General features: G+C 38.8%; 1 protein-coding gene across 1 annotated transcript in view; it reads left to right on the plus strand.

The window, feature by feature from the left end:
* The window catches only part of LOC127640507 (SH3 and multiple ankyrin repeat domains protein 2-like), a 126647-nt gene that overhangs the window by 102707 nt on the left and 1111 nt on the right, over positions 1 to 22829 (plus strand). The window contains exons 17-23 of the mRNA XM_052123108.1: positions 14746 to 14881; positions 15233 to 15313; positions 15992 to 16000; positions 17335 to 17355; positions 18912 to 19036; positions 19322 to 19448; positions 19562 to 21935. Coding sequence (XP_051979068.1) covers positions 14746 to 14881; positions 15233 to 15313; positions 15992 to 16000; positions 17335 to 17355; positions 18912 to 19036; positions 19322 to 19448; positions 19562 to 21935 — 2873 coding nt within the window. The remainder of the gene's footprint in view (positions 1 to 14745; positions 14882 to 15232; positions 15314 to 15991; positions 16001 to 17334; positions 17356 to 18911; positions 19037 to 19321; positions 19449 to 19561; positions 21936 to 22829) is intronic.

A 22829-nucleotide genomic window follows, 5' to 3' on the forward strand; every position in this document is an offset into this window, starting at 1 on the left:
ATATAATCAGCATCCAGAAACACTATTTACAGCATATATATGCATTTAAAATTCAGAAAGCAGTCAGCCCTTCTATCTTTAATGAAAATTCTATATTCTCTCAATGAGTCACTCACAGTATCTTACATTTAATCTCCTCTATAGAGGACTTGACCACTGAGGTCTTATCATGTAACCTCTCTTTAAGCATAAGCCAAGCTAAGCTAATAGCTCTACTGCTATCGTAGAGCAAAGCAGGCAAGAAAATGGATGAGGATCCTTGTAAATGAGTGTGTGTGTGTGTGTGTGTGTGTGTGTGTGTGTGTGTGTGTGTGTGTGTGTGTGTGTGTGTGTGTGTGTGTGTGTGTGTGTGTGTGTGTGTTGAGTACAGATCCCCTGTACTCTTTATAATTAGAACACTCAAGATAAAAGAGTGCCCGCCTTTCTGGAGAGGACAGAGAAGGAGATTACATTTGGAGGGATGAAGTTTTATCTGGACTGGATGATTGCCCTCTGACACTCTCTGTAAATCTTTAAATCAGGCCAGAGATGCAGTGATTGCGGGCTCTCTAGTCCGTATTAGAGAGTGTGATGTTGGTGTGGGGTCATGTTCGGTAATGAGAGTGGATTTGAAATGCGGATTAAGATATGGGAGCCGTGTGCTCTTGTTGAGAGTGATTTTTAATAAGGATTTGCACTATATTGGTGACAATATCAGTATCAGCCAATAGTATTTATTTTGTTTTGTTTTTTTGGCATTGGCCTGATTATTGGATGTTTTTTTTACGGTATTTAAAATGTAGTCTTATAATTAAATGTGAATTAAAAACCAAAACAGTATAGATTTATAATATGCTTATCAGACATAACATAAAAGTTAACAGCGGCTCACCTGTTTCAGTGGCATAACATAAACATATATAAATAAATACAAATTTCAAACATTCTTTTGAATGTCCATGTACTAAAATACAATATTTGATGCCATGAGTGTGCCTTCATTTACTATTACTATTATTTTGAATGGTCATGGATTGTGATAACAATTTGACCTAGTCACAAAAGTTGTCCATTAATTTATCTGATGAACTTTCACCTTTTGCTGACCCTTTATGCTTCGCTGAGCTAATGTGTGCTTCTAAATAATTTGCACCTTTATTAACAACTGACACATAAGTGCCAGCTTTACATTCTGCTTCCCACGGATCTCAACCTGGACGAAAGCATGGGAATATTTGTGCAAATCTTCTGTAAATCTATCCTTTCGTTTGGGCATTTGCTGCTACTGTAAAGCAACTGTTTGATGCCGAACACAACAGCGCTTTGCACGTTCGCGGAGAGATTGACAGGCAGGAATTTGGTCAATATTTGCTGCAATCCTCTTATAATCGACCAGTTGGTGTACGAGAAGGTGGGACTTACAAAGAGTGGTTAAAGCAATGCAAATATGCGTGCACACACAATGAAGTATTAGCCCAGATGCAAATCATAATGCAACTAAAGCCGAATCCCGGACATTTTCACAAATGTACAAATCCCTGCCGGGCACTATTTAAGGTACGAAAACGAGGACATGTCCAGGAATAACTAACAATTGTATATACACATTAAATATATGCTATTTATTCACATTATATTTAATTTGATTTATTACCATGTGTTATGACATACCTTTGCACAGTCTGGGGGTTATGAAAAACGTTGTCCAAATTGATGATGTTATAAATATAATTGGCACTTGTACAGATAGCTGACATGTCTGAACAAATGAGCAAAGACCCACAAGTGTTTTATTATCTGCTCTCCCCCTACATTGTTGCTTGACTTTTGCAAAATGAAGCCATGTCACTTTAATGATGAAACATTATTGATAGAAAAATTACATTTTGTCTCTGGTAATTAAACAGCAGTATCACATTTTCAAGATTTATAAATTGAAACCAAAATTTCCCCGGCTTTTGTCGCATCCCACAGCACAGCACAGCACACTGAAGGAATATGGATTTTTGGCCAAAAAATTGCTATATTGGTAGATCTATAATGTTTGTTTTCTCTAAATGTAGAATTATATTTTACTGCAATACTTGTGTAAATAATACATTTCTATATTCAATACGTAATATCAAGGGGTGATCCTATTGACAGCGATTCGCATTGACTAAGCAACCAAAAGTCCTAGATTTTCAATGAGCATGTTAATGCAACCCGCCCTGAGTGGGATTCGAAACAGCATGGGAGGCGGGCATGTTAACGAGGAGGCTAAAGGCTGCAGCCTCTAGCATCAATCACTAGTGCACCTCTTGAGGCCGGGGAGTGAGGTTTACACTTACCGCACAGCTATCATGTACCAGCTGGCTCCGTTCCATTAACATGCACAATCTTACAATAATTATGCTTAATAAAATTGTGTAAATACCTTTAAATGGTTTTAATTTTTCAGGTTAATGCCATAAACAGTTTTAGCATAAACCGATCTACAATGGTAGATTTTTGCTTATTACCTCGATTTCGTTCTGCATGTAAACACCTTTACCAGTGTTCTTACCGCAATATAGAATGTGTGGAATAGTTGCATGTATGTCTTTTTTCGTTTTGACAGCATGTTCAGAGAATAACCTGATAATTTCAAGTCTGATGTGAACATGGTTTCTTGTGTTGTCAGATTTTGTTGTTGTTTAGTTATCAGAATCAGGATCAGAATGAGCTTTATTGCAAAGTATGCTTACAGATACAAGGAATTTTTCTTGGTGACAGAAGCTTCCAGTGCACAAACAATATATATATATATATATATATATATACATACGTATGTACAAATACAGATCTGTTAAATACAGTGCAGGGGGAAGCATCAGCGTATAGATATGCATGCAAATATATGAGTTGGAACTTTAGGGTGACATGAACAGCAGTGACCGTTAGTGATGTGACAAAGTAGAGCAGAGTTTAGCTTAATGCAAATGTGCAGTGACAGAGTGACTTCCAATGGGGTGCAGACAGTGATCCAGTGTCTGAGTTGAGCACTACAGTTGAGTACTTTAGTCGATTAGAAATACCTACTAGCAACCACAGAGCACTCTGCAACCTCCAGCAATTTAATCGCTGTCAGTGTGAATGTTAAGGCACAAGCTGTCTCTCTTATTTCTTAGTCTCTGCGGTATTAAGACATGTGATTTAAGAGTAAGGATGGCCCTCTACTCCAGGGCCCGTAGCTTATATTATCTTATATTCAATGATCATTTAAATGTGTTTTTATGTCTGGTAAACTTAAACATTTGGTTTCCTGTTCAATTTGAAGATAGTTGGTGCAATATTGTGCTGATTTAAATATATCACCAAAGTAAAGTAATCTAGCCAACCACATGGATATAGCATAGTATATATAGGATCAGATAATAAGGAATAGACAGGAAATAGGGGTGATAAAGAGGCCTGGGATCAGGGCAAGAAACAGGCCAGACTTGAACCCGGTTTATAATGCATGTGCACATACCACTGTGCCACAGACACCAAAAGGGCACAGTTTCAGAAGACCTCATAAACATTTACTGATCTTAGTGTCAATCTTATACACTATTATATTGCGTTTATATTTTTGTGCTGGTCTGCAGATGGGTGGCTCCTGTTTTTTTCTTTTCATGGACTAAATAAAATAGTTGCAGTCTTCCCACGTGCATGTATCCTCAGTTCTGTAGTAGAAGTTAGACTAAAGAGACTATGTCGAGATACCTGGAGAGGGTCTCCTAGTTCACTGAGTGGCATTATGTAACCATGAGGATGAACATGGATAGACTGTTACATAATGGCTTTGTGAGCGAGTATATATATGAGTTTGTGTGTGTGTGTGTGCACGTCTCGTGCGTGTCAAGCAAGTGCTTGCGTAAAGTGTGTGTGTGTGTGTGTGTGGCACACATCTTTATTTTTCTGGAAGTGACCAGATGTGACACAAAATCATACTTTATGAAATATGGATGTCCCTGTAGATTCTCTGTCTCACACACACACACACACACACATGCTCACAAACCTAAGCTGGATGAACAGCACGCACGCACACGCGCACACAAACACACGCGTGCACACGCACACACACATACACAATAATCTCCAAGGGCCTTGAATAGTACAGCAAGAATAAGCCCAATTCGAACAGTACTAGTTTTTCCTGAGAAGAATAGGTACATTTTTATTTCACAGACATACTTTGTGATTTGATTTTAATCCCTTCTGAATGAAACATGTCTGTTTTTTTTTCTCACATGACTTCCTCTGAAATGTACAGAGAAATGAACATTTCAATTAAAACACTATTTGGAAGGTATGCAGAACACCAGTAAATTATTTATTACAATGCTTCCATTATTTATCTTGAATGCCACAACTAAAGCTGTGTGAATGTATTCATCACAAAACCCACTGATATAGACTATATACTGTATGTACAAATTCAGAATAAATGACCTTCCGTAACATCCAGGCAATAGACTCATAGACCATATTAGTTATAACTACAGAGATCATAAACCATTCTAACCAGTACATGATATCACAAACTACTTCTGTTACTAATTGTAAGTCAAATGTTGTTTGGAAAAAGAATCCTGCTCGAATGGTGCTATAAACTCATTGTGTGGTGCATTAGGGGACTGCGGAGGAGCTATGAAATACATGGTTATGAGTTCTTGTTTTTACACGTGTGTGTGTGTGTGTGTGTGTGTGTGTGTGTGTGTGTGTGTGTGTTTATTAAGACAGTGTGACCAGAAAGACCCTGAGCAGAACTGATATGATTAGCCAAATGGAAGGCTTATCGTTTTATGGTTTATTTCCTGTGTGCTGACTCTGTGCGGAGAGGATAACCACCTGCTAATTTTAACAGATTTTAATCAAGTGTGGGATGCTCAAAACGTCACACACATCCATCAGTCAAGAATTGTGTGTTTGTGCATGTCGTGTTTGTCTGTTATTGCACCACAAAATCACAAATGTTTATAATCAATGTCATTGTACATTGTAATAAGTAATTTACTCCTGCACATTGGTGTTCTGTGTCTACAAGAAAGTGTATGCATAAAACATCACCTCCCAAAATCCTGTTTTGCATCCAAAGCTGTCTTCAACCTACTTTCAGTTTTGAGACAAGAGACTCGAAGAAGCACAATTAACTCTTAAAGGAATAGTTAAATTGCTTATGTCATTTACTCACGATGTCATTCCAAACTCTCATATAGTATCATCATATAGTAACCAGTGATTGTATAGCTCCAAAAATAAAAAGTGACCTCTACAGCCATACGATGGAATTGTGTGAGGAACAGGCAAGTAATTATTTAGTGATAAGCTTCCCCTCCTCTGTATCTTTCAAATCTCATATTTGCACTTTTTACATATTCAAACTTGCTGTGTTATATTCATGTTTGAGGTTTGACAACTAAACAGAATTTGGTGTCATTGATGTCAAATCTGGTGTAGGGTCATTGATGGAAAATGCTCATGTGTGAATGAGATTTCCTAATTGTGAGTCATTGACAAAAATGGTTGTCTGAGGTAATAAAAATTTTCAAAATCATGTATATTATTTTCTTAAATACAAATGAAGAACATATGTGTTTCCATTCTTTTTTTATTTAATAATTATTATAGTTCATTCCAAAATCCATCCATCCATCCATCATCAACCGCTTATCCTGTGTACAGGGTCGCGGGGGGCTGGAGCCTATCCCAGCTAACATTGGGCGAAAGGCGGGGGACACCCTGGACAGGACGCCAGTCCATCACAGTCATTCCAAAATATTGCATTATATTACAGTTTTATTCATTTGTTAGAATGACTATTTGCATGGTGGAGACACATAAATTGAAGACAAACAGCACCCCTAGTGTTACTGCAGTGGTGTGGGGTGTAACGAAAGTGTGGATGTGCTTTTTTCGTGCACACAACCTGAGTTCGATTATGCCTTTTGTCCCACTGTTTTCCATACTGTTTCCTGTCTCCACTATTAATATTTCCTTTAAAGGGATATTTCACCCAAAAATGAGAATGATCTCATTATATACTCATCCTTATGATACCCAGGTGTTTCACCAAAACACGTCTGAAGAAACTTTTTTAAATATCGTAGCTCAGTAGGTCCTTAAAATGCTAAATTATGGAGATATCTCTTTTGAAGCTCCAAAAATTACAGACAGTCAGCATAAACGTCATCCACACGACACCAGCTGTTATATTCTTCTAAAGCTATACGATCAAATTTGGTGCAAATAAGATTTAAATATTAACTTTTAAAATGTTTTAACTTTTTTAACTCTAAAGCATGCTTCTGTTCTGCAGTGGTATGCGTGTGTGACGTAATTGCATTGGCATTTGAAACACGTGGGAACTGAGGCAAGTGCATCACAGCCAGAAAAGCAGCGCTGTTTACAAGTGAGAAGGAGGAAAGCTGAACAGTAGCTTGGTTGGTTTTGGTTTAGATCTGTATTTATTTGTTTCTTTACTCACAGTGGTGCATTTATGTGCTCATCCTGGATGTCTCAACCAAGTAGAGAACATGAGATTACCTCTGTATCATGGCAACGCGAATACGTCACACGAGAGACCGTGTGAACTCCACCCTCTCTTGAAGCTTACCCAAGCGATGATTTAGGTAAAAAAGTACTTAAATATAGATTTTTTTTTCCGCACCAAAAGCGATCGTATCGCTTTAGAAGACATTTAATTAACAGCTGGTGTCGTATGGATGACGTTTATTCTGACTGTCTGTGTTTTTTGGAGCTTCAAAAGAGAAATCGCTATTCACTTGAATTTTAAGAACCTACTGAGCGGAGATATTTTTCTATTTTTCATCAAATGTGTTCTGGTGAAGACAGAAAGACATACACCCTATCATGAGGGTGAGTAAATAATGAGAGAATTTTCATTTTTGGGTGAACTATCTCTTTAATACTATTTACAATAATAAATGTAAATTAATTTTAAAGGTTGATTTCCATCCAGTGATTTGGTCACAGTGAAGGTCTGGGAGTTTAGAGAAAGGTTTTGTCTTGTAAAATTAACCATAGTTTCACTATAGTAATATTGTAGTAACCATGTTTTTGGTGGAAGCCATAGTTTTAATGCAATTAACCATGATGTTACTACAGTAATATGGTGTTAATATAGAAAACATTTAAAATTTGGTGGTACTATGGTTGTATACATAATAGTAAAACCATGGTCAACTTTTTTAAGGGAAGGTTAGGGCTAGGGGTTAGTGTAGGGTCTCTGGACTCTAAATAAACACAATAAGCACAGAGCAGTGATGCGCCTATACTTTATGTTAGTATTTAATTAGAGGTGCAAAAAAGTCATTTTAATTACTTAGATCCAGAAATGAGTACAACCTTTTTGGCACATGGATGGCTTCAGAAAACAGAAATGTAGGATTATTTTTAAGGTGCTGTTTATCCTTTTTTCGTTGAATGGGAAAGAGCAGTGTGAACATTCTTCAAATCCTTTAAAATGTTATTTTATGTTCCAAGGAAGAAAGAAAGTGATACAGGTTTAGAATGAGGGTGAGTAAAAGATGACAGAATATTCATATTAGGGTGAAGTATTCCTTTCATGTCCTGAATCTGATATTTAAAACCAAAATCAGGTCCCTCTGCTGATTGCTCAGCTTGGTAGGGTTTGGCTCCGGTCCAACATAATAAGATTATTGAGATGAAGTGGCCATGGTGAGATTGTGCTGTTTTGTGAGCTTTATCTACATCTGGTCCCAGCACTACCAAAATGAGCCCAAATCTCATTACCAGCCTGTGACATGCTGTGAGACTGGAGGTCAGTGAGAAAGGTCAACGTGGCAGGGAGAAGGGCGGGGACTGGTCGTGATGCTGTATACCCAGCCCCTAATCAGGCTAATCAAGCCCTTGAGAGGGATAAAGGTGACCGGAGGCAACAGTTAGAGAGAGAGAGAGATACGGGCAGCTGCCCTGCATGTGTATGTGTCTTTTTGTTTTATTAAAAGATTATTTATATTGTTAAGCCGGTTCTCACCTCCTCCTCCTTTCCATTGAACTCTGTTACAGTCAAGTTCTTATTACATTGTATTCTGTTACCTTCTGGAATGTGCAGTATCCACAATGGGTAGAGATGTTGAACAGATCAAGCTGGTTGACATTAAAGCTGTATTTTGAAATTAGCAGGTGTGTATCCTCCCCGCACACAGAAAATAAACCATAAAATTATAACAGACACGGCTCTCCATTTGGGTCCTTCACTTCTGATCCCACATTGACTACAACTTGCTTTAATACAAGGGTCTCAAACATTCGGTCCACGGGCCGGATCCGGCCCGCTAATGAGTCATCTCTGGCCTGTGTGACGATTTGCAGAAAAAATAAATAAGTTGTATGTGTTGCATGTAGTTATGCATTACGGTAGTGCTGGGCGATAAAACGATATCAATATTTATTGCAATAAAAAAACTCCACAATATCGACAATAAGCTTTTGAGTAATTTGCCATATTTAGCCTGTGTTCTACATCTAGACATGCGTGTTGCTAAAAACACTAGCAGTTTGGCTTTCTTGTAGTATGTTTCCACTGGCGCATGCTGAACAAATGTGAGCGAGCGCTTTCAATTCCTTCCTATGGAAGCCGAGCATCAAGCTCGCGAGGTGGATTGTAAAATTGACAGCAGCGCAGGGCAAGCAGTTCCCTAGCGTTGGGAGTGGCTTTGTGCGGATTTCTTCAGCGTCAGTGGAAACGCAACCTCAGACTGTATGAAGTTGCTATTGATCCCGCTACGCAGGTCACCGCGTTCCGGATCCGGACCCCAGATTGATTCCATCTTGACTGCAAGACATCATAACTACGGGTACGCCCTCTCATCGTCTCTAGTGAGCAGCACGACAAAACAACAGTGCCAGTTACATCATATCTGATCTTTCTGTGCTGTATTCTTGAATATTTTTCTCTTGCACTGAAACATGCTTTACTGATGCCCTGTCCCTGGCCGCATCCTCTTTTCCCCACATGTGCTTGTTTCCAGAGCGCCTTTAGACCATAAAGTTTTTTCTTTCTAAATGTTGTTTTATTAATCAGCAAGCCTTTAATAATAAACAAATAGATTTCTGTTCTAATTTTGTGAAATTAATCAGATGTCATCATCTCTGACAAGGATGAAAGACAAAACAATTACTTGTTTGTAGCCCAGTGTTTCTCCCTTTAATGAAAATAGAAAAATGGTCCATTCAGACTTTTACATTTTCAAAAGTTTCTATGGAGATTCCCCTGAACCCCCATACAGTATCATTCCTCAGTCCCAAGGGCTTCTATGCCTCCATACTTGGATATCTGTATGTAAAGAAATATGAAAATAATTTTCATTATTTGAACGGATCATCTTATAACATTCATATCCAACTGCGCTCAATTGATAAACTCTATAAAATATTGTAATATTTTCATAGAGGATCCCACAGACACCACTGCATTGGCTGTGTCTGGGCCTCAATGCAGTTTTGTAAAGTTACATTACGGTGGTTACCAGATTATCAGTGGAATTTCGTTTAATTACGCAGGACATTCAGTGCTCACAGAGTCACGCATATCAGCGAACGCCACACAACTCTGAGGTTGACACAAGTTTCATGGCCATACGTTCCCACAGTGAATTTTCTCTCACAGAAATAATGACAACATGGACAGGTCCAGTGATTAAATATTAGATGTAATAACATATTCCTTAGCATTTATTTTCGGTTTCAGTTAGATTATTGAGGCTAAAGCTCCACCCAAAGAGTGATGTAACCTCTGGTTAATAAAATTAGTAAATTCTGTGTTTTTCCTTTTGTTCAGAGTAAAATTAGCTCCCACCAAATCTGGATATTTAATGTTATTTCTGTGGCAGGCGACTTATACAAATCTTGGAGTGACATGTGACAAGAAATGCTGTCAGACACAATGATGCCCGTTTGAAGTTACACACTTGGTTATATTTTGAAGAACAGACAAAAGAATAAAGCAGTTGATGCGTGTGTCTGATTTGCTGTGTATTCAAAGGCGCTCTGCCGCATATAAGTGCCGCGCTTCTCATGGAACATGTGCATGCAGAGTGCTTTTTTCATCTAAGGTCCATTGCTTAATTAATAGTTTCTCTCACAGACTTGGAAATAGTGATTCATGCTCTTATTACTTCCCGGCTGGATTACTGCAATGCCTTATATGTGGGTCTTTCTCAATCTTCTTTTTCACGTCTGCAAGTAGTCCAAAATGCAGCAGCTAGACTTCTAAAGGGTACCAAGAAAAGAGAGCATATTACATCTGTTCCCCCTTCTCTACATTGGCTTCCAGTTAGCTACAGAGTTAAATTCAAGGTTCTACTGTATGTTTATAAGGCCTTGCATGGTCTAGCCCCTCAGTACATTGTTTGATTTACTTCAACTACATTCTGCACCTAGTTCTCTTCAATCATCATTACTCCTCTCTGTTCCTCAATCCCGTTTGAAAACTAAAGGTGATTGGGCGTTTGTTGTTGCGGCCCCCAGGTTGAGGAATGCACCCCCATTTGTTGTTAGGTCTTCTTCCTCATTGCCCATATTTAAATCTAGATTGAAGACACATTTTTTATCTTTAGCCTATAATGTTGTTTGAGAATTATAGGAGTTTTATGTGCAGGTTTTATAATGTTTTATTAGTTTGTTCTTTTTAACATTTTGTAAGTTCTATTTAATTCTGGTATTAATGTTTGTAAAAACATTGTGCAGCACTTTGGTTACAACATTTGTTTCAACAACAAATGCGATGACTGGTTTAGTCTGATTCATGACTAAATGACTCTTATGAGCAGGTACATTTAAAACAGTGATTCACCAGCTCACGAGTTCTCGTTTTGAATCAGCTTGATGAATCCTTCAGTGAATGAACTAACTGAATTAATCAGAGGTGCTGAATGAATGTGTACATATATGTGAATATCATTTATAAAAATAAACTTCTGACCATGGCAATGTCACTTGGTCCAATAAGGCCTGCAACTCTAAATGAGTTTGATACCCCTGCTTTAATACTTGTGTTCAACAAATTATATTCAATTAGAACAATGGCAGTCTCTCTCACACACACATACACATGTTCATAGCACAAACACACATGATGGAATAAAAGGAGTAGCTCAGTTCTCTTCGTCATGAAGATGACTTTGGCTCTCTCAGCTGTTTCCTAGGTTACCCAAGCTTATTCACATAACCTTTTCTTCAGTAAAAGGCAATTCCAAACATGTGCCCCTCTCATTTCTTTTTGCCGATCTGTTTCATAGTGGTGATCATCTGATCTTAGTCATTAGTATTGCATACTAAGGCTATTAAAGGAATTTTCCAGGTTAAATTAAAATTCAACTCAGTTGACAGCGTTTGTCACTTAATGTTGATTTCCATAAAAAAAAAATTTAATTATAGTATAGAATAATTACAGTAAGGCACTTGTTAAAGTGAGGGTGAATATGACCAGTCCATAAAAACTAAAACACAAACGTATATCCACAAGACGTAAACATAATTTGTGTTAACAGGATTTTAGTGTGATACAATCAGGGATTTACCAGCATTACGGTGGTTACCAGATTATAGGGTTATCAGCGGTATGTCGTCATGACAACAAAGTTGCAATATTGGATGTAACTTTACACAGAAAAGTTAGTAAGTGAATTTATCACATTTAAATCATGTTAACATTTATAATGTTTAAGTCTTGTGGCTATAATCTTGAGACAGAGTGTATTTTAATGTTAATGAACTGGGCCCATTCACTTCCATTAATAAATGCTTTACAGTAGCCAAGATTTTTGTTGTTTTTTAAATAAATGGGGGAACAGTCAAAATATTTGTGGTAATCAGCATTATACCACAAATGCTGTTCACTAAGCTTTGTACTGGAACATTCCTTTTAACAATTTATTCATACTGTAGGTTAGGGATTTGAACACACCCATAAGTATTGAAGTTCAGCATGTAATTTGTCCTGTATCGTCTGTGCTGCAGACATGAATGATTCCTCAAATCCTATGGCTTGTTGAGGAGAGATATGCTACTACTATTCCAAGTGATCTAACTTACAATTTTAACCTGGCAGACGATTAATTGGTGGGACATGTATCTAGGGACCAGAATATCATAGTGGTGGTGGGCTCTTTGAACTTGGTCCAATAAACAATTCCCCAGAACACTGTAGCAATTGCATAGCGTCTGTCTGAAAACGTCTTCACTGGGCGTGTCCGTTGACTCGAGTTGTGTTGTGAGCTTAAAACTCAAGGCAGATGAATAATATTTCAAAGCCTCTTCAAATAGTGGTGGGAGTTTGTGTTCCACTTTCGTACAGCATGGGCAAAATAAATATAGATGTAAATATATAATACAAGTCATTTCTCCCACAGAGTATGTAATTTTAAATGAGTGCGTTTGGAGTCATTGGACTTTATACCTCTGTTGAAAAGAGAAGAGGAAAAAAACATCTAGTGATGAATGTTGCCCATATATCAGTGGTTAACACCACTGGCAAATCGTTTCTGCTTTAGCTGAATGCTATTGAGTTCGGTAGTAACGGTTCTGTGGCAGATTTAATATGCCACTTATATATATAAACAGTAAGATTTACAGCTCTCTTATGCTATTGCCATGATGGTCCTCCATGGAATTGTGGCCATTTAAGGAATATATGGGGCAAATTCTAAAAGATGAAAAGATACTGTGGACAAAATGTTGGCATTGTGCTTAAGATATTTTTTGTATGGTGTCAATAGGGCAATAGAGAAATTAATGAGGTTTTTTGCAGCAGGTCTCTTACAAATTATATTGTGTAACTTTGGTGTTTATGCTTGTTATGTAGTATTAGCAAGTGCACAGGTATCAGTTTATCACTTTTTAGGTGGTTGAATGCTTAAGACCTATTTGTTCCACTATGATTTAGTACACAGTAGTTAACGACCTCATTAAATCAAAATGTGGCTTTTAGTCCATGTCTTTAAGCTTCAATGCCTTCAGTATGCTAATGTACTCCTAAATGTTGTCAAGAGAGCAGTATATAGTATATATACAGTTGAAATAAAAGTTTACATAGTCATTAAAACTAATTTGTTTAACCACACTTGTTTAACACACAAACAGTTGTTTAGGACATCTACTTTGTTCATGACACGAGTAATTGTTCCAACAATTGTTTACAGACAGATTGTTTCACTTTTAATTGACTATAGCACAATTCCAGTGGGTCAGAATTTTACATACTCTTAAGTTATCTGTGCCTTTAAGCAGCTTGGAAAATTCCAGAAAATGATGTCAAGCCTTTAGGCAATTAGCCAATTTACTTCCGATTGGCTAATTGGAGTCAATTGGAGGTGTACCTGTGGATGCATTTTAAGGTCTACCTTCAAACTCAGTACTTCTTTGCTTGACATCATGGGAAAATTACAAGAAATCAGCCAAGACCTCTGAAAATAAAAATTGTGGACCTCCACAAGTCTGGTTCATCCTTGGGACTTGGGAGTAATTTCCAAATGCCTGAACAAAACCTAAAAGGCTGCTCAGCAAGGAAGAAGCCACTGCTCCAAAACCACCATTAAACAGCCAAACTACAGTTTGCAAGTGCTCATGGGGACAAAGATCTTACTTTCTGGAGAAATATCCGCTGGTCTGATGAAACAAAAATATTACCATTTGACCATAATGACCATCATTATGTTTGGAAGAAAAGGGTGAGGCATGTAAGACGAAGAACACCATCACAACTGTGAAGCATGGGGGTGGCAGCATCATGTTGTGGGGTGCTTTGGTGCAGGATGGACTGGTGCTCCTCACAAAATAGATGGCATCATGAGGAAGGAAAATTATTTGGATCTATTGAAGCAAAATCTTAAGATGTCATCCAGGAAAGTAAAGCTCGGTCAAAACTGTGTTTTACAAATGGACAGTGACCGCAAGCATACCTCCAAAGTTGTGGCAAAATGGCTAAAGGACAACAAAGTCAAGGTATTGGAGTGGCCATCACAAAGCCCTGACCTTAATACGATAGTAAATTTGTGGGCAGAACTGAAAAAGCATGTGCCTACAATCCTGACTCCAGTTCTGTCTGGAGGAATGGGCCAAAATTCCTGCAACTTATTGTAAGAAGCTTTTGGAAGGCTACCCAAAACATCTGACCCAAGTTAAACAATTTAAAGGCAATGCTACCAAATACTAACAAAGTTTATGTAAACTTCTGGGAATGTGAAGAAATAAATAAAAGCTGAAATAAATCATTCTCTCTGCTATTATTCTGACATTTCACATTCTTAAAATAATGTAGTGATCCTAACTGACCTAAGATAGGGAATGTTTTCTACGATTAAATATTAGGAATTGTGAAAAACACATTTTAAATGTATTTGGCTAAGGTGTATGTAAAATTCGGACTTCTACACTATTTTTTAAGAAATAGAATGTAGGTGTTTTAAACTAAACGCAATTGGTTATTTAAGAAAAAGAACAAGCCCGTTGATATGTCCCGCCCCAACTTCGTATTTCAGTAGGAAATATGTCAACACAAGAAAATTGTGCTCATCAAAACTAATTCATTGGCTCTTCATACACCAAAAGACTACTAACTATACGCCTAAATATATTTATAATATATACTAAATATAAATATATTACTATTTATTCCTTTGTGAATTTCTGTGCATTCCTGTAAGGATGGCAAAGGTTTGTTTTGTTCATTTGTAATACACAGTTAATGTCTAATTGGTCCTCTTTTCATAGGTGAACCAAGAAAATGTTGTCAAAGTTGGCCACAAACAAGTGGTCAACATGATTCGTCATGGCAGCAACCATTTAATCATCAAAGTGGTGACGGTCAGTCGAAATCTGGATCCAGATGACACAGCTAGAAAGAAAGGTAAACTGATTTCTTGACTAATGCTCTCACTTGAGGATTATTTTTACTAATATGTATGACAGTGAAACGAATACTAACGAAACTATTCATGTTCTAACCATTGCTTTTCCATAATGCTAATATTGGTTATACTAATCGCCGATTTTACTAACACAACTAATATGTGTTTTAAAGTGTTTTCCATTTCTCTCTTCCTCCCTCATTCATTATTCAAGTTGAGAATTGCTTTAATTCAGGCAAACCCTGAATGCATGGAGTTGTTGTTGTGTACAGAGCCTCCCCATGGGAGAAACAGCCCATGGCAAAGCATCTACTGTACCTGCTGTATATTTTTTTGGTTTGTTACTATAGCCCCACCACCGCCACGGAGGGCTCCCTCCACAGCCTTGTCCATGCGTTCAAAATCTATGACCTCAGAGCTAGAAGACCTAGGTAAGCCATATCACAACAAGCAAAAGCAAATACCACATCTCATCCAATGTCTTGTGTCACTTAATACATTTTAGCAAGATAAGGAGCTGTTCACACAGGACATGTTCTTGCATTCCATCTGCACTGATTTTTTTATTTTTGGTCTATGTAAACATGCTTTAGATGGATATCTTAGGCCATTGCATCGTGTCTCGTTATTCATCCTGTATGAGTGCCATGTTAAGATGTGGCATTAATTTAAAAAACAGTTCAACTAATAATAAATAGGGGAACCTATTTGACCTATTTAAACCATTCCGTTGTGCCCTGTCTAGATGTTTTTAAACTCAAAAACACATCCTGTGTGTTTGTTCATTTTGAAATTGTGTTGCTATATAAACATATGCTAAACTGACATCTTTTAAAGTTGGGTCTCGTCTTGCTTTACAGCATCTCATGCTATGAGCGCAGGGTTTTTAAGAAACAGTATGAAGCTAAAAACGTGTCTCGCGACTCCTGAATTCTGTTACATTTATTGAGCTGCATGTAGCTTTTCCAACGCAAGAACTCATTCTGTGCGAACGGCCTTATAAATGCATTTTTAACTTGGGGTCACTTTTTTGTTGTTGTTCTACAGCCACCGTTCATTTTAAAATGAACTTTGATGTTGTTTTGTTTTCCTGCATGCTGTCCCAAAAGTGGATAAAGGTATGAAGTTCTTAATGAATCTTTCAATTTTCCATACAAATTTTACTGTTGTGTTTTTCTTACATGTATTTTTTTTTAAATGTATAGATATTTGTGATTTAAATGGACATTGTGTGTCTCTATATAAACCAAAAGCACAGCACTACATTCCTTCACATTAACTGTTGAGTGGATCCTTGTTGGATTGTGAAGGATTTATTCTGGTGAAAAGCGATCATGGCTAAATCTATGGTTTGATGGTTCAAGCTGGTTTAATTATCAGTAATTAAAGAAAGGCTCAGAGGGTAAACAGTTACAATAATTAAGATGTGTTATCAGATATTATGATGGAAATCAAGGGTCTTCAACAGGAGGTCCGTGGTGGTACTGCAGTGGGTCTGCAAATTATTGTTTGATCCAATATTGGTGGCATTTGTAATAATCACTCATTTGCACAGGAGCTACAGCGAGAGACAGGAGTATGAATTATCGACATGCTGAAGTCCTTCGCAGCTGCATTCCAAATCTTAAAGTGTGACTAAACAGCGCTAGTCAGCAGAAGCACGCAGCCCAGACAAACCGTTCACATGACCACTGCTCATCACAAGCAGCTCAAAGCGCGACACACATCAGGTTCAGCAGCGCTGCAGTGAAGGGTCGCTTGAATATATGTGTCTGCTTTGCGTTGTTCGTACTGTGCGGTTGAGCAGAGCCTGCTTTCAGAACAATAGCATACTTGCCTGGTGTAAATAAATAGTTACCGCTGAGATGATCAAACTGGCATACACAGTCCTTAACGTTCCACACACACAAGACAGTGACTTTCAAATCAACATAATTCAAGGTGCACAGTGTGCTATGACCAGGCCAACCAGCTTATGCTGGTTTTAGCTGTTCTTTTCAGCAGGACAGCATTTAATTATTCTTTAAATGGCTTTGCAATATAAACATCATAAAGTATATATACAATAATATAGTAGCCTACCATCCACGTTTCTATAGGCATTAAACACAACACTCAATTTGATACTCCATCTCTCTCTCTCTACCCATCAAGGGGTCCTTGATGTATATGTATATGGTTTTATATGTATATGGTTTTATATAGTTTTTGTCACTTTGATCTATTGGGGTCAATCTGTCAATTTGTCTTATAGAGTATTATTGAGAAATAACTATATGAATTTCTTATTTTTGATAGTTTGCTTTTCGTCTAAAATGGCATTAAATGGCATTGACCAATGCATAATGTAGAGGAATACAGTGTATTCCAAAATTCTCCTCGTCATGTTTTCTGGAAATTATCTCTGAATTTTAATACATGTATAAAGCTGAATTGTTCTTTTATGTTAAAGCCACTTTGAGGAAAAAGAAGGGTGAGTTTAAGTTTAAGGACTGTTTAAATTTGTCTCAACGTATCATAAGCAGTGATTTATTTTATTTTTGTTTGTGTGTGTGTGTGTTACCATTACTCAATTTTTTGTGGATTTTGGGCTTGATATGATTCAGTGGAACCTTAATCTGGCAAGAAACTCACAAATAATTTGTATTTTCTCTTAAAAAATCGCAATTTAACGGTAGAATGAAAGACTGCTTACTGTCAAAACAGAAGAAATGTGTTTACACTGCAAAATGCTACATAAGCCTTTAGCTTTACTTATTGCCCACCCTGATCTTCAAAAGTGTAATGTAGGAATATATTATTCAACAGACTGCCCTCTATTAAAAAAAGGATGGCTTGAGAAAGCAGGAGCAAAGAATTACCCTGGCTAAAAAAAAATCCACCTTCAGATATAAAACCTTGTTCCTATGGATAAAATGGATCCTGCCTCCATTTCACTCAGTGTGAGAAGATAACATCCCAAAGTTGGGCATTTTAAAGATAATTTTCTCATATATAGAGCTACTTTTTAACTATAAACATAGAAGGGACCTCTGCAGCTTGGAATCACTCTGAAACAAGGTGTTGCCATGGAAATAATGCTGCAAATGTTTAATATAGAAACATTCTACCTGCAAAATATAATGCCATATTTCCAGTGTAAAGCTACTGCTGCTGTTAGCAACGAGCATCATGTGACTGTTACGCAGATATGATATGACTTCTTTAGACACTACTGAACTCCGTCTTCACATGAAGAGATTTTCAAAACAGTAGTAGCATCAGTCTAACGTTTACATAATGCTGCTGGCTACATTTTATGTCTGCTGTGTCCTTAAAACGGCCTTTGGAAGTCTTGTTCTCTAAACAGTCGTTGTTAAATCCACATATAAGGATTACAAAGACCTGTGTATAAAACAAAGAAATGCTCTCCTGATTTCTGCAGTTGATGCTATATAGTTATTTTTGTTCTAAATATAGAATGGACAACAAACTCTATATTAATACAATTTTCCCCATTTCTTCTGCAAAATAATTTTTTTCTCAAGAGATATGAGTGTTTACAGTATGTCCATATAATGTAGAATAGAGAGGTGTAAGGGTTTGATTGAATGTGTATGTGTGTGTGTTCCTTACTAGATTCAGTCTTGATTACTTTTATGCTAGGAAACCAGACTCTGAATTTCCCTTTCCTTCATTTCTGTGTAGATGATCAGCTTTCAGATAATGAAGGTCTAAAGAAGAGGATTGTATTTCAAGTCACACTAAGTAATCATCCCATGCATGGGAGCTGTCTAAAACAATGCTAGCATGTTGCGCAGTGGCCGTTGAAAAAGTGCTAAGATTTCTCCAACGGAACCTGGAAGCGCTTGCACGGCTTTGACCTTGACCAATGTTGTTGTACCTATTTCTGTCGCCTCTCTTGCTCGGTTCAGATCCTTGGCCTGAGGATTCTTTCAGAGGACATTAGCAATATTTGATACTGAGCTTTTTTTTTTTTTTTTAAATGTAGCTTCTTGCTTTCTAATTTGAGATACTGTTGTCTTGCAGATAAAGTGGATGAGGTCGTGCCGCCTCAGAAACCCATATGGGACAACTCAAATGTAGATGTAAGGGTGGCGGCAGTCAAACCACGCCCGACAAGCAAATGTTTCGCAGTCGACCCTGAAATGAATGTAAGCTTGCCTTGCTGTTTTGAACCTAATGACCCAGAGCATTCTCTGGGGCAATGTTGAGAACTGTATTTTGGCCTGAGTGTAATAACCACTTTTCGCAAAAAAAGGTAATATTGTTTTTTATGCTTAAATTAGAACCTTAGCTCTTTTCAGCAATCATTTAATGAAATGATTTCAACAATTTACGTTAAGCCTATTTAATGTATTTAAACTGTTTACACACTTCAAAAGTGCTGCATTTAGCCTATCCTTGTTAAAATGTCATACTTATGCTGTCTTTTGCAGTCTCTCTGCAATAGTCAGGATCCAGCTGTAGACTCACTACCACAGCCAGTGAGTCCTAGAGGCCCCTACCTGGGTGTGCCAAAAGGAACTATACGAAGACAAACATCTATAGGTATGTGGTTGTTTAAGTTGTTTTATTGTTAAAAATAATTCTGTACTTAACGTTGTTCGTATTGTTTCTGGCTGGTGATTGCAACCTGAAAGTTGTTGTTCTGTTTGTTTTTTTCATGTTTTATTTCTTTACAGGTGTAACCGAAGAAGAGAAGCAGTTCCTCACCCCTCCAATGTTGAAATTTACTAGAAGCCTTTCAATGCCTGACACATCAGAAGATATTCCACCCCCACCAGCCATCTCCCCTCCATCTCCACCACATAATAATGTTCCTGTCCAAGCTGGTCGAGGCTATGGCACAATCAGGTCAGGTTTTACCTCCCAGTCCCCAAATGCAAACAGCACAGCCCCAGACAGAGGTGAAGGTCCTGGGTGGAGAGATCAGGGCATGTATTATCGAGACATTCCTGAGAAATATGATTCTGAGGGGTACAATCACAGCCCAACGGCCCAGCAAAGCCTTCATAAGCGTCGTGCCCAGATCCCTGAAAATCCTTACTCAGATGTGGGTAAGATGGGACAAGCTGGACTTTTTGTTCCCAACAAACCTGCCAGAAGAAAGGGCATGCTTGTGAAGCAGCCCAATGTGGAGGACAGTCCTGAGAAAACTTGTTCGATCCCGATTCCAACCATCATAATCAAAGAACCCTCAACCAGCAGCAGTGGCAAGAGCAGCCAGGGAAGCAGTATGGAAATCGAGATGACCACACCAGACCACCCTGGGCAGCTACGTCCTGAAGATGGCCTAAATTCAGGCAGCCCCTTTGCAGCTGCTATTGCCGGAGCAGTCAGAGACAGGGAAAAGAGGCTCGATACGCATCGGAACTCTCCATCTTTTAAGTCCATAGATGCTGGTAATGAGGACGTGGTACCAACACCAGCCCCACGTCTCCGTCACTCAAAGTCTATCGATGAAGGTATGTTTAGTAGTGATGAGCGGTTGCGTAGGCTTATGGCACCTCCCTCATCACTGCTTAGCATTCCTAGAGGTGGTGGCAACGTGACAGACTTCAACAGCCCTGAGCCCACCATGGTACGGGAACTGTTGAATACACGTACAGGACACAGCCCAATCAGCTTGCCTGCTCATAAAACCTACAGCTCAGGGGGTGGGAATTATGTTCATCCAGTTACAGGCAAGCCACTAGACCCCAATTCACCATTAGCTTTAGCATTAGCCGCCCGCGACAGAGCCATGAGGGAGCAATCACAACCTCTTCCACTAAAGAGTGACCCATCCAAACTTGATCTTAATAAACCGCTTTTCATTGATACTAAGCTTCGACCAAATGTGGAAGTTGGCTTTTCGAGTACTGCCACAATGGGTCGTCCCCGCGGAGGCCTGCGGCGGCAGATGACAGAGTCCAAATATGAGACTGAATCCAAGTATCAGCTCGATTTAGGCAAGACAGAGAAGAGGCCTGAGGAGAAGAAAAACATGCTCATTGACATCGTGGACACCTCACAGCAGAAGTCAGCTGGTCTGCTGATGGTACACACCACAGATGGGGCAAAATCAGAGGATAACAGCTTGTCAGATGGTGACAGGAATGATGCAGTGAGTCCCGACAACACACCCGGGGAGCTTCGGGACCCCAACCAGCCAGCTACCACCAACCCCCCGACTCCCAAACTACTATCAGCTGCTCCACACGGCAAGACCATCATAACTGTTAGCTCAGTGGACGAGCCTGTCAAGCTGCCCTTCGGCATCCCTCCACCACCCTTTGCCTCTGTCGACATTGATGAAGAGTTTGTGTTTGCTGAACCTTTGCCACCCCCACTGGAATTTGCCAACAGTTTTGACATTCCTGAAGACCAAGTGGGAACTATAGCTGAGCTGCTGAAACAGAAAACAAATGGCACAAAAAGGCCTTCTCTTGCTCCCTACTACCCCCCTTTATGTAGTGGAAATTCTGAAATGAAAAGACCAACGGTTCTCACAAACTGCACGCCTCCCAGCTTCCCTCCAGGGCCGTTAGAGCCCTTCGAACAAATCACTGACTCAGGCATTGAGGTAGACAGCCGGAGCAGTGGTGACCCCCAACTGGAAACCACGAGCACGATCTCTACTGTGTCCAGTATCTCCACCTTGTCTTCTGAAGGTGGCGAGACCCTGGACACTTGCACTGTCTATGCAGATGGACAAGCCTTTTTGGTGGACAGGTCTCAAATCCTGTCCAAGCCAAAATTGAAACCTGCCATCAAGAGCAATGCACTTTACAAGGACCCTTTGCCTGAGGAGAATGTGAGCTCTTTCAGAATCCCCTCAACGGTCCCACCTACGCCACCTGGAAGTACTCTAACTGAGCCTTTGAAAACCCCAACACAAAGGACCTCAAAGCTTTGGGGTGACCCCCTGGAGATGAAAGGCCCTGAAGCTAAGCCCCATGGAATGAGCGAGCTGAATTCAGTCCTGCACCATGTGAACAAGGACAAAGCACCAAAGCCAGGGGAAGCATTAGACTCTCCAACGGGATCCAGGACTCACTTCGGAACGAGGTATGCCCTCATTTCCTTACTGTTTCACAGGCATACATTTAGGGACTTAGATTATTGTGTGTGCTCTGCCAGGGAATGAAAGTGTTGCCTAGCAACCTAATAATGAGAACAGCCTTGAGGATGAGATGAGCAGCGTCAGTGTGATGATGAGCACAGACCATACCACAGAAGGGGGAGGTGTGTGCATGTGTTTGTTGTTACAACATGGTAAATTTGTTACTTAGTTCTCACGTCACTCGAAAAGCTCCCACAAGATATTGCCAGATTCTCTTAAGCAATATCATAAATGCCTGTTATATTACATTTAGGGTAATAAGGAGTTCCGATTGTCAGAGAATGTGTCATATTTATTTTACAAAACATCAGTAATTGACTTGTTTATGTACGTGCAAGTGATGTCTATGCCGATATCTGGCTGTCACACTGTACAGGCAGTGGTTTGCCATCCCCACTAAGTCCCAAGTCTCATTCATTATTGAATGTTGTTGTTATTTACAGACTAGAGAACTGACCCTAAGATGCACTGGTAGCCCAGTGAGAGCATTATATATAGTACACACTGCCAGAGATGTGTATATTTCTTTACTATGAAAATAAGTATATTTGTTGTATGGATGAATGTTGGCATGTTTGTTAGTGGTTATCATTGAACCAACCCATTTTTATCTTAAGATATGGGCTGGAAATGTATCTAAATAAAATTGTTCACCCAAAAATGAAAATTCTGTCATTATGTACTCATTCTCATGTTTTCTATGACTTTCTGTCTTGCATGGAACCTAAATGGAGAGCTTAGGCAGAATGCTAGCCTCAGTCTCCTTTCACTATCATTGTATATCACATATTTACACTGCATTGTAAAGATGCAGTGAATTGTAACTAAAGCTAACATTC

This window comes from Xyrauchen texanus, chromosome 49, assembly GCF_025860055.1.
Source record: "Xyrauchen texanus isolate HMW12.3.18 chromosome 49, RBS_HiC_50CHRs, whole genome shotgun sequence".
NCBI classification, from domain to species: Eukaryota; Metazoa; Chordata; class Actinopteri; order Cypriniformes; family Catostomidae; genus Xyrauchen; species Xyrauchen texanus.